Raw genomic sequence first — 12,444 nt, 5'->3', positions numbered from 1 at the left:
ATGGATTAATTCATCACTCCTTCCAATCCCCGTCTTAAAACTGTCAGTTTTGTTACCTGCAGTATTCCATCTCAGATTTTGAGCCACACTGAAGATACAAAATGCCTAAACGAAAATGTGTCTTTACTGACAAACTGAAGCAGAAATATCCTCATTTTCGTAAAGGTAGAGATGACTATGAAGCAGAATGCTTGGTCTGCAAAGCTGGCACATTTGTGTCAGTGGCACATAAAGGTGCCAGTGACCTGGAGTATCACATGTCCTCTGAAAAGCACAAGAAAGCCCTCGGAGGAGACAGTTGGTCTGCAAAGCTGACTGAATTTTTGGGGACTCCAGGCACAAAAGCCGAGGATGCTCTTGCTGCAGCGGACAGCACGCTACCCTTGCACACCATCCCAAGTTGCAACAGCTACAAATCAGCAGGCCGCACCTCTGAGTTGTTCAGAAAAATATTTCCTGACGCAGAGATAGTGCAAAAATTTTCCAACACCCGGAGCAGGACAGAAGCTCTTGAGAACTCAGTCTTTGCCCAGCATGCAGTGAGCATTGACCTGGAAGAACACGGCATCCCTTTCTGCGGGGTGGCCATAGATGACAGAAGCCATAGGGCCGTGAAAATGGTCCCGGTACTCATCCAGTATTACGACTACAGGAATGGCGGCTTGAAGACCAAACTCCTGGACCTTCAGGAAACGGCCACTGAGACGGATGTTTCAGACTCTCTTGTCAAAGCTCTTAAGAAACACAGATTGCTTCAGAAGTGCGTGGCGTTCGCGGGACAACTGCAACACCATGTTTGGTGAACTTGGCAAGGCGAGGAGGCGAGGACTGTGTTTGCCCAGCTGAAGAAATCCCTCCAGAGGGAGACGTTGATTGGGGTGTACTGCCCTGCCCACATTTTGCACAACTGCATCCACCACGGAACAGATGCCCTCGAGGTGGACGTTGAGAACATCATCCTAAAGATCTACCAGTACTTTCACATCTACGCGGTGCGGACGGAATCCCTGCAAGAATACTGCGAGTTTGTGGAGGTGGAGTACAAGCGGCTGCTCTCCCACAGCAAGACTCGGTGGCTGTCCTTGTTCCCCGGCATCACAAAGTTGCTCCAGATGCACTCGGCCCTGAAGTCCTTCTTCTTGGGCCAGAGCAACCCGCCCGCCGTGCTCAAGAGCTTCTTTGAGCACGAGTTCAGCGAGCTCTACCTTTGGCACATGCACTCGCTGATGAACGCCTTCCATTTGCACATTGAAGAGATGGAGCGGGAAAATAACTCCCTCGCGGAAGTGATGAAGACGCTGGACTCTGTGCACACCATCCTGCTGGACCGAAGAGCCCAGAACTTCATGTCCCTGACGGTGAAGGGGATGCTTGCAGACAAGCGTAAGGAGGGGCTGGAGGAAGGATGCGACGCCTTCTCTGATGCGGTGCGTCGCCTGTACAGTCATTGCATAGATTACCTGGAGATGTGGATGTCATCTCTGCAAGAGTTTTCTTGCTTCGCGTGGATGGCCCTGAGTGACACACCCAGCTGGAGTGACGTGGAAGCATGTATAACATACTTACGTGAGAAGGGTCTGGAAACTGACAGTATGGAGCGCTTCATTCAGTTCAACAATTTGAAAAAATTCATGGAAGCTTCCAGAGATGAAGAGGAGTTCCAACATCTGCTTTCACATGAAAAATGGACCAAATATTTTCTGAATGTCAAAGCTGTTGAATGCTATTCAGAACTGTTAAAAATTGCAGAGGTTTTTTTTGCAGTTCCATCCTGCAGTGTAGATACAGACTGCTTTTTTTCTCTGATGAATTTTCTATAATTGTGCCTGAAAGGTTGTTGCCCTTGCAGTGTGACTTCCAAAGAGTTCTGTGCATGATCTACTGTAATGGTAAAGTCACATGCATATAGTAGGAAGAAAGAGAAGGGACTGAGAAATGTTCTTACTGTTACTTTATTTGGTTGCGTTTTATAGCAGTTTAGTTCCTCATCAGTATCAAAAGTTCACTTTCAATAATATGTTACAAACTTTAAAAATTACTCAACTATATATAAAGGGAGAAAAAAACTTTACTTTAAACACAAAATTACATTAAAACTTTCATTCAGTTATATATATCATACCAATAAAAATCCAATTAAACACCAATTAGTTCATTGGATTTAAATCTCTATCAAATTTTCCTCATAGAGTAAAATTTTTTCTTCTCTTATTTTTAAATTTGATCAATAATATTTTACAAACTTTGGAAATTATTCAGCATTACATAGAAAGATAGAAAACTTATGTTTATAAACTCATTTTATAAATACAAAACTACCCTAGAGTTTTCTCTCAATACATATATCAAACTTATAAAAGTACATCCTAACTAAGTCATTAAATTTAAGTCACTCCCTCTAGCTTATCTTCATAGAATAACTAGTGAATATCGCTGAATTATTTGCATGGGTTGTTTACCCTGTTTTGTAATTATTTGCCCCTTCACAAACTAAATATATGTATATATTGGCTAAATGACATTTACAGATATATGGAAGGACCAGATTAGAAAGAAGACCTGCTGAAGAAAATCTATTTGATTGATAAAAGCTGCTACCAACTTGATGCCACTTAAAAAGTAGGGTTTTTAATCTTTCTTTAACAAGGAAGTAGTGTTTCATTGATAAATTAGATTTGCTGATAAAACAATAGTTGCTGGAATTAAATTCACTCAGTTTACATGGCAAAACATTTTTAAAATATAAATACAATATTTATAAAAAGAGTAGATACTTATTAAAAGGTCTACATCTTTTAAAAACTCAAACCAAATCCTTTCCTTGTTTCACAAGTTTTTCCCCACACGCACACAATTGATTGTAATTTTTTTTCTTTTGGGAGAGATGCATTTTTCATTCATTCATTGTACAATAACTACAATATTGGCTCTAGGTACATCCAAAGGGTTCAAGGGAATGTAAATACTTTATTTTCTGGGGTGCTCCATTTTGTAGAGGGCTGGAGAATTACAAGGCCTCAATAGAAATGTAGGCTGCATATAAATCCTAAAGCGGTGAAATCTTGACAGATTGCTACATCTTATATTTCAGTAATCTAGAGAAATCTGAAGAGATCTAACGGTCCTATCAGAACTTGACAACTTTTTTAAAATGTAGTTTTTTGGTCACTACATAAGGAGGAGAACATATGCTGTAGAAACTACCTAAATTTCATCTTTGCACTATCAAATTGTAATATGTTTTGTTGCTGTTGCCTCATTTGTTTCCCTGCTGAGGGTTTCACTGCCTTTGAAGTGGAAATCTCAAAGCCTTTTCCCCTGGAAGACGACTGGCATTCTTTTGGAACGCTCATTGCAAAGTGGGACAGGATTACAGTTTATCCAGTTTTGAAGAATCCTGAATTGATTATTTATTTGATAATAGAAGTAGAAGCTAAGTGACTCTGGGTGGCCCAGAACAGTAAAATAAAAACAGCAACATACAAAATCGCCTTTTTGGGTGGGAATAGAGCATCTCTGAAAAATGCAATGAGGTGAAATCTCATTTATCTGTTCCATTTTTCTCACACAAATTGGCCCAGGATAGCTATTAGAAACTTCTGCAGAGTGACCAAATTGTGGAAGGTGGGTGTTTCGAGTGAAATCCCATTATCCCCAATCAGCATAGTCACTACTTGCATTGGTTGGGGATGATGGGAATTAAAATCAGTTCCTCTATCATCTGCTCTCTGAATCTCACTCCAAACGGGTAAAGCAAATTTGAAGTTTTCCACAAAATAGCGATAACCAAAAGCACTTTTTTCCTGACAGTTCTCCCAGCCTCAGGTTTGGGCTGCTAGGGGCTAGCAATGTGTCCCACACCGTGGGTCCTAAGGTTGATAAACAATGGGGCCTTCAATTTCATGTCAGCCATGATCACATCTGATGCAGATGGTGGAAAATCAAGATGTTTGGCCTGAAACAATAATTGTGTACGTGTCTAAGGACTTCTAGGCAATATTTATCATTCCAATATTTGTCATTTGGACAATATTTGATGTTGAAATATTTTGATAACGCAATATTTGAAGTTGTCGATGACCTTTTCTATTTCTATAATTTGTGCCTGAAACTTGAAAAGGATTGTTTGGCTCCTTCAATTTCACATCAATCATGGTCATAAATCAGGTCAAGTGGAGGTAAATCACTTACTATTGGATACTTCTTAGGCAATATTTATCATTCCAATATGTTATTCGGGCAATATTTGATGATAAAATATCTTGATAACAATATTTGAAGTTGCCAATGGCCCTTTTCTTTCCTTATACTGTAATTTGTGCACGGAACTAGAAAAGATTATATGATGCCATGTCTTGGCTCAAGATGCTGTAGGAAACTCATTCTGGTATTTGGTGTTGCCATTTTCTTCAAAAATGACATGTAAGATGGATCTTTATTTTTTTATTTTTATTTATTTGATTTGCCAATTGTTTACAAGATAAGTATAAGTGTATACATAGTTGTGAATACATGAAATGGATACATATAAGAAAAATAAAAGAAGAATAAGAGAAACAATAGGATAGGGACGGTAGGCACGTTGGTGCGCTTATGCACGCCCCCTACAGACCTCTTAGGAAAGGGGTGAGGTCAATAGTAGACAGTCTAAGGTTAAAGTTTTTGGGGTTTGGGGAAGAAACCACAGAGTCAGGTAGAGTATTCCAGACATTGACCCCTCTGTTGCTGAAGTCGTATTTCATGCAATCAAGTTTGGTGCGGTTAACTTTGAGTTTGTATCTATTGTGTGCTCTTGTGTTGTTATGGTTGAAGCTGAAGTATTCATTGACAGGTAGGACATTGCAATGTATGATTTTATATACCATGCTTAAATCAGACCGAAGACGGCGTAATTCAAGGTTTTCTAGTTCTAGAATTTCAAGTCTGGTGGCATAAGGTATTCTACAACAAGTAGAGGAGTGGAGAACTCTTCTTGTGAAATATTTCTGGACTTTCTCAATTGTGCTAATATCAGATACGTAATGTGGGTTCCAGACTGATGAACTGTATTCGAGTATTGGTCTAGCAAATGTTTTGTATGCTCTGGTTAGTAGTGTGATATTACCAGAGAAAAAGCTACGTAGGATTAGGTTAACAACTCTTAATGCCTTTTTGGCTATGTAGTTGCAGTGGGCTCTAGCACTTAGATCATTAGAGGTGAGTATTCCAAGGTCCTTTACAGAGCTTGGGTCATCAACAAGATCTTGACTATTCAGCTTGTATTTTATTTTCTGATTTTTTTTTGCCAATATGTAAGACAGAGCATTTATTTGTTGAGATTTGAAGTTGCCATTTGTTAGACCATTCTGATACATAGTCAAGATCTTTTTGTAGGGTAGCAGTATTGTCTGTGGTATTGAACAGCTTTACATCATCAGCGAAAAGAACGCAATTGCTCTTAATATGATCACAGAGGTCATTTATGTAGAGTATGAAGAGAGTTGGTCCTAGAACACTACCTTGGGGGACACCACTATTGACAGGTACAGAATTTGATAGGACGCTCCCAATTTTGACCATTTGTTGTCTGTTTGCCAGGAATGCTTCTATCCAGTTATGCAGTTGTCCAGAGATACCATAGGATTTTATTTTTAGGAGTAGTTTGTCGTGTACCACTGAATCAAAGGCTTTACAGAAGTCTATGTAGATTGCGTCTATTGCTTTGCCCTGGTCGAGTTGTGTCGTCCATATGTTTTTGCAGTGTAAGAGTTGCAGATTACAGGATAGTTTTTTTCTGAAACCAAATTGTTTATTGGAGAGTAGGTTGTTTGTCTCTAAGTGGAGGATGATGGATTGGTTAATAATTGATTCCATGACTTTACAGGTGACGCAGCATAAGGAGATTGGTCTGTAATTTTCAACTAGGCTTGGGTCTCCCTTTTTGAAGATGGGGATGACTGTGGCTTGTGACCATAGGTTAGGCAAGGAGCTGGTCCTGAAAGATTTTTCAAAGATTATGCTTAGAGGTTTGGCTATGGCAGTGGATAGCTTTTTTAAGAAGTAGGCACATATTCCATCCGGTCCAATAGATAGAGATGGTTTTAGATTGCGTAGTGCTTTTTCAACATTGTCTTCTGTAAAATCGATATGTATTAGATCATTGTTGTTATCTGTGGTACGGCTAGGAAATACTGGGCATGATCCATTGCTGTTTACAAATACTGAGCCGAAGAATGTGTTAAAGATGTTGGCTTTAATGGTGTCGTCGTTGCAGTCTTTACCATCAGGTCCTATCAGGGGTGGGATGGACCTTGAGTCTTTTAGTTTGTTGTTTACAAAATTGTAAAAAGCACGGGTGGAATTGGTGCTTAGAAGGTTTTCCTCTTGTTTAATGTGATAATTGGTGCATTCGGTCTTTATCTGGTGGCATAAATTTTTGTATCGGCTTTTGAAATTGGCAACGTGACCAGATTTGTTTTTCCGCCAGAGTGATCTCTTTTTGGATTGAAGTTTCCTTATTGTTATGGGTAATCTGCTTTTTTGTTTTGTTTTGGGAGTTGTTGTTGGTACATATAGTTTGATGACTCTTTTGACTTCAAGTAAAAATATGTTGTAATGGTCTTCAACAGTATTGCATCCAGTGAATAGAGATTGCCAATCAAGGGATGAGAGATCGTTGTCTATATGATCGTAGTTGCCTTTTTTGAAGTTACAATTGGGGATTACATCATTGTGGTGATTTTTGTGTGGGCGAAGGAAGGTTTTTTTTCCCTCTCTGGAGAAAGAGATACAGTGACCCAAACTCTAATAGTATATCCACAATAAGTGGGATATTTAATTGGTTTTATTGACTTTTCAGACCAGCAGCTTAGATTAATATTAGATTTATTTAGGATATTTGTCAACCAAGAAATGGCAGCATCCATAGAATTCACCAGGGATGCTTTCAGAAGCTCACGTCCTCCTCCTTCCACCACAAGCTGTTTCACATTTTATCGAAGCTTCACAATACACCCACCACCACCATTTTGGAGATGGGGGACATCAGGCAATATCTACAGGGGCTTTGCTAGTCGTGTAATGCACAACATCCTCCAGGACAAAACCAGCCCACCTGCTCTTTTAATTCCTTGTGTGGCCAATATGACTACAAGGGCCATTGGGATTACACAGAAAGTTGTTAGGCAGCCACCAATGTCTTCTAGAAAGGAGAATTTAGAGCTCTTCCCGTATTGGCTAAAGTATGATTGATAATTTGATTGTCCTCTGAAATGCAGAACCCTTTTAATAAATGCTTCAAGCCATTCCTGACAGGATGAGGGAGCTTCGGATTTTTCCTTTTGGAGGGGTTTAGACAATTCAAGCCTTTTTTGCATCATCTTGTTTGGAAATACAAATTGATTGGGGTGATCTCATCGTGCCTCAGTTCCCAATTTGTCTATTCGAAGTAGGCTTTGCTATGAAGGAAAGGGGAGAGTTGCCCAATTAGTATTTTGAAAGAGAGATTCTAGTATGAGGGGGCCCCACATCCTCCAGGATATAAATGTCTGGAGAATTTAGTGACTTGACTGATTTAAGGGTTTTCTTGCTGGCAGGAAGAGAAATTTCTAGATGCTGCAACTACTTAAAAAGATTAAGAAATTCATTTTCTTACTGGGCTGTCCAAATACAGTCCCTGAGGGGCCATTGTCTTTTTTAAGCAGCTTTTAAAACCGCCACTGTCTTCAGGTATCAAACATGGCCAAGAGTGTGGGATCATCAAGCTATCTTCGTTTTTAAGCTCAGGACCGACACGGGAAATATCAAGTATTTCTTCAGGGGAGATAGTTGATGCTTGATTTTCTCTGATGATGTTTCGAACATTAGAGATGTCATCATTATCATTGACCTCTAGACCAAATAAAATGGCATTTGGTCGCTTCCGTTCACGCTCAATAGCTTCTTTGATGAGGATGGAGATATCAATATTTGTAGGATTTGTTGTTTTTTGTGGATTGGGTTTTGGTTGCGGTTGTTGAGTAGAGATATGGTTTGTAGATGTTTGATGTTCATTTTTAGTGCTGTCTCTTTTTTTTCAAGGTTTGCCAATCTAGTTTGTAGAGTGTCCAGGGATGCTACAATGGTGTCAAAGGATGTTATACGTGTTTCAGTGGTATTGACTCTTTCAAACAGGGTAAATATTTTTCTAGTTTGGGTCTGCATGGCAGACAGAAATATGGAAAAGCATTGGCGGATGTTTTTAGGAATAGAGCCATTTGCTTGGGTAATCCTAAGCAATTATGGTGAGCGTAGTTGTTACAAAGAGAACATTTGATGTAATCTTCACTCTCCTTTAAAGATTCCTTACAAATAAGGCAAGAGCAAGAGTCTTGTGGTTCTTTAGTAAGGGTTTCTTTCTTTTTAGATTGAGGTTTGACATTGGATTGTTTTCCTGGCATGGTGGGTTTGTTTAGATGGTTTGTTGATTAGGTTGTTCAATCAAACAAGGTATTGTGGTAATCAACAAAGTAATATCGTGCCAAACAGTCTATTATACTAATCACACTAGTCAATTAATTTAACTAATCAATAATCACCGTAATAATTAATTACACTAATCAGGTAGTATTCAACACAATCAGTCCAGGGATAATCCAAAAACGAAGTCCAGTATCATAAACAAAGTTCAGTAAATGGAGTTTCCTAACAGTTTGCAAGACTCACAGCAATTCCAGCAGACCAACGATCAGGCAAAAGGCAATAAGGAAATGCAAGAAGAGCACAAACCAGGTTTCTGGCTCCATCTTATGGCCGTGTAGTTCTCCTGCTTGAGCAGGGGGTTGGACTAGAAGACCTCCAAGATCCTTTCCAGTTCTATTCTGATTGATTTCATTAGCCTGCATCTTGTCATGCTTTTCAAGAGTAGCTTTTCCTCCTCTCCTTTTCTTTTCCTTCCTGGAACAACCAACCAAACAACCGGAATAGAGCTGGAAGGGAACTTGGAGGTCTTCTAGTCCAACCCCCTGCTCACTACAGTGAATTACTATAAACACTACCATGGATTATTTTAAGCACTACCATGGATGATTGTAAACCATGCAAAACGGTTAGTCTAATCTCAGTTAAGGCGGCAAATGGGGCGGAATGGGTTTAAGTGCTGGGTGTGTTTGCTATCTCAGGTTAGATCAGCTGATCAGCTGGTCAAGTGGATCAGCTGTTCTTATCTTCCAATTATTGACTTAATAATTTGTTCACTTGATATATGGGCAAATAATGATGGGCAAATAAGATGCAGATAATGATCTGCAAACATTCCCATGATTCGCTGCCATTCCGGGCTATATCTGTCAGCACCGTGCCAGGTTCGGTTCAGTGCGAGTGTTGGGGTTGCCTGCTTGCTCAACTTGTGCTCCTGCCAGCCTCTCTCTCTCTCACCAGCCCCATGGCGCTCTCCCAGCTGCGTTGCCCTCTCTTCCTCCTCTGCTCCTTCCTGATGCTGCCCTCGGTGCTGCTGCAGGAGGTGCCAATGCCTGGGGCTCCTTTTCCTGTACCCGTCACAACTGAGGAGGTCAAGAAAGCTGCCGCCTTCGCTGTGGAACAATTCAACGAGCGCAGCAATAATGCCAACTATTTCAAGGAGCTGCGTATTGTGAAGGCACAATCCCAGGTATGTGTGTGAGAGACAGTCGGGGTAGGTGGACAGCCTCAGTAGGTCCGTGGGGTCCTTTGGTACACTCTGAGCTTGATTGTTTTCTTGAAGATGTTTCATTAGCAAGCTAGGTAACATCATCAATGCACTGATGGATATTCCAAAGTTTTTGGGAAAGGGTTTTGGAAACAATAGAGGGGAAATGGGGAGGGGTTGGCACTGGAGGCATTTAGGGGTGGGTGTTGCAGGGAAGGACTCTATTGTGTCTTGAGCAAATTGTGAGCTGAAAGGACATGACTATTTGGTACAGAAATATTTCCTGCCGAGCTGATTTTCTTGCTCTCAAGCTATATAATACTTCTGAGGTTGCCATTGATGAAATTAAGCATGGTTCAGAACTTATGCATTATGACTATTTTTGCTATGATTACCTAATCATTGTGGTACCTATTTTTAAAATCCAGGTGGTTGCAGGAATGAAATACTATCTTACGGTGGAAATGGGGAAAACGGTGTGTGGAAAGAGCAGTGGGTCACTGCCATTCAGCGATATCCAGAGATGTGAGCTCCTTCTCCGGGATCAGCAGGAGGTGAGTTTAGATGCCTAATTCTGGTTATATTTTTGCAGCTGGGTTGATGAAGTCGGCCTTGTCTCCGCTTAGCAGCCACTTCTCTGAACCACATTTCAATGCATATCATAGATGGTTTCTATTCATACAGCGTAGTAAAAGAAAGAAATGTGAAGACAAATTATAACAATGAATATTATGAGTTTCAGTGTGGATAGGGAAGAGCCCCTCACCTAGAGCATCTCACAGCATCATAACTGGGTAATTTCTTTCCCTAGGTATTTCCCAGCAGACAATCTGCACGAAATTAAATGCGCGAAATCATAAACAACTTTTTGGTATATTATCTTTTTTTCTATCTTAAGCACTGACTCTCTGGGTTTCTCTCTTTTTTCCCTTCCAGAAACTAACCTGTCACTTTGTGATCTTGTCCCGTCCTTGGCTGGAGAGCACACAGCTGTTAAGCATGAGCTGTTCCTGAATGGCTGAGGTGGACAAATGATCCTGAGTGTGTCCAGCTGCCAAGGAACCCCTTGGGTGCAGCTTGGTTTCTTCCAAACAAGATCCCATGTATGGCCATTCGCAAATCATGAATGAAATGGTTTGTTGACATCCAAATTCACCTTTTCTGACTTTCTGAAATTGTTCCATGACATACATGGGGGCCTTTTCTTGCTCCTCAATTCCATCCTCACCTTCGAGAAGACAAAAATCAATATTCTGTTAATTCCATTAGTCTTAATAAAGCTGTCATCATGAGAGCTCCGGCGTGTGTTCCTTTCTTGTCCAAATCCCATCCAACCTTCGTATTTTCACACCCACAGCACAATGCTATAATGGCTTGTTCAAGAAAGCCTCTCCCTAGAAAGACTTTGCTTTGTCCAGCTGTGGGAAATAGGGGTCTGCCGTGGGCTTTTGCTTTGCCCCTCTATGTGTCATGGCTGCCTCCAGTGGTGGTGTCATGGCCCTGGTGGAAACTGACTCTGAGGGAGAGGAGGAACAACCAACAGGGAGTGGAAATGTGGCTCTGGAGGTTGTGGAGGAGGCTGGGGAAGGGCAGAGGCTGGCTGGGCAGTCAGAGGAGGACCCAGGCCCGTCCCTTCTCCACCCTAGGGCACGCAGGGGAGGAACAGAGAAGGGAGCAACGTGAATGGCGTGGACTACGGGGGAGGAAAGGGCCTTGATCCCCTTCATGGGCTGCAGCTGTGACAACTGAATAAGAGTACGGGCGAACGCTGGAAACAAAGCATGGAAATATCTCTAGTTTATGGTTCCTCTCTGAGTTTGGCATCCTTCCTGGTGTGTGTTCTGTTATCTGTGGATGTCCTCCAGCCCTTATCTTGCCTGGTTTGTGTTGTTTTTTACTCTTTATAATTTAAACGGAATTTCCTCCTTCTGGTAACTGCTCATGTGGGAGTTTTTTGTCTCCAGTTGTTGGAAATGAATCCAAATGACAAAAACTTGGATCGGTGAAAACACAGAGAATTTATTGTTAAGCTGTTTGCAAAGAGCGGTAGAATCTCAGCTGACTTCAACATGAAGTTTGAGCCAAGAACCACACCTTAAGATTTCAATACATTACATTTTATAGTTCTTCTATGCCGACGCCCCCCCCAATGCCCCTCCTACATCGACCCAGTGACCGAGTACAGCTAATCTGAGGCGCCTTATGGAGACCACATCATCTCCTTTGATACCTCCCAATGACCTCCCATCACATCTTATCTTACTTGGCATTAAAGAATGTTCCTTCGGCATGTTCCTTCTTTCTAAAGGTCTGAAAACAAAGAAATATCTATTCCTAACACCACACTTGTTACATATTAATGTTACATTCAGGACATCTTCGTAAAACAACATGCATCTCTAACGTATTCACCTATGCAAAGTAAAAGTCTGGTAAACTTAAGCAGATGCTTTGAAAAACAAAATCTAACTTCAATTGATTAAAGAAAGTTAGGGCAATGGTTTATGTCTTATCCTATTGTCCTCCTAATCCTGGAGGAAATAGGGGTGGCATTACTTGATACAGGAGGATGTAATAGATTGCAGGGACATGTTTAACAATGAGTAAATGTATTAAAAATATATATTTACAGGTTACATCAAGATAGTAAATGTCTATAGAGCAACTGTCTTCTTAATACTATAATATACCATTCTATTCACCTATATTTTATTTTTGAATTTTCTTATTTCTAACACAGTCAAGGATATTTGGAGCTTGGAAGCAAAGGGAAGGAATAAAAGGGGCTTCACCTGTTTTTT

The 12,444-nt window shown here is 40.7% G+C and overlaps 1 protein-coding gene across 6 annotated transcripts in view; it reads left to right on the top strand.

Annotated features, from left to right (window-relative positions):
• Positions 1-10,937, top strand: part of LOC113424675 (cystatin-like) — a 56,950-nt gene extending 46,013 nt beyond the window's left edge. For all 6 annotated transcript variants that reach the window (XM_087943419.1, XM_087943418.1, XM_087943417.1 and 3 more), the window contains exons 2-4: positions 9,397-9,625; positions 10,072-10,197; positions 10,580-10,937. In XM_087943419.1, coding sequence (XP_087799545.1) covers positions 9,397-9,625; positions 10,072-10,197; positions 10,580-10,657 — 433 coding nt within the window. In that variant the 3' untranslated portion in view covers positions 10,658-10,937. The remainder of the gene's footprint in view (positions 1-9,396; positions 9,626-10,071; positions 10,198-10,579) is intronic.
• Positions 10,938-12,444: the final 1,507 nt, after the last annotated feature.

Source organism: Notechis scutatus, chromosome 14 (assembly GCF_049901735.1).
Source record: "Notechis scutatus isolate UNSWTSFEM ecotype Mainland chromosome 14, rNotScu1.2, whole genome shotgun sequence".
NCBI classification, from domain to species: Eukaryota; Metazoa; Chordata; class Lepidosauria; order Squamata; family Elapidae; genus Notechis; species Notechis scutatus.
The sequence above is the reverse complement of the archived record's forward strand: the minus strand, read 5'-3'. Positions and strand labels throughout refer to the sequence as shown.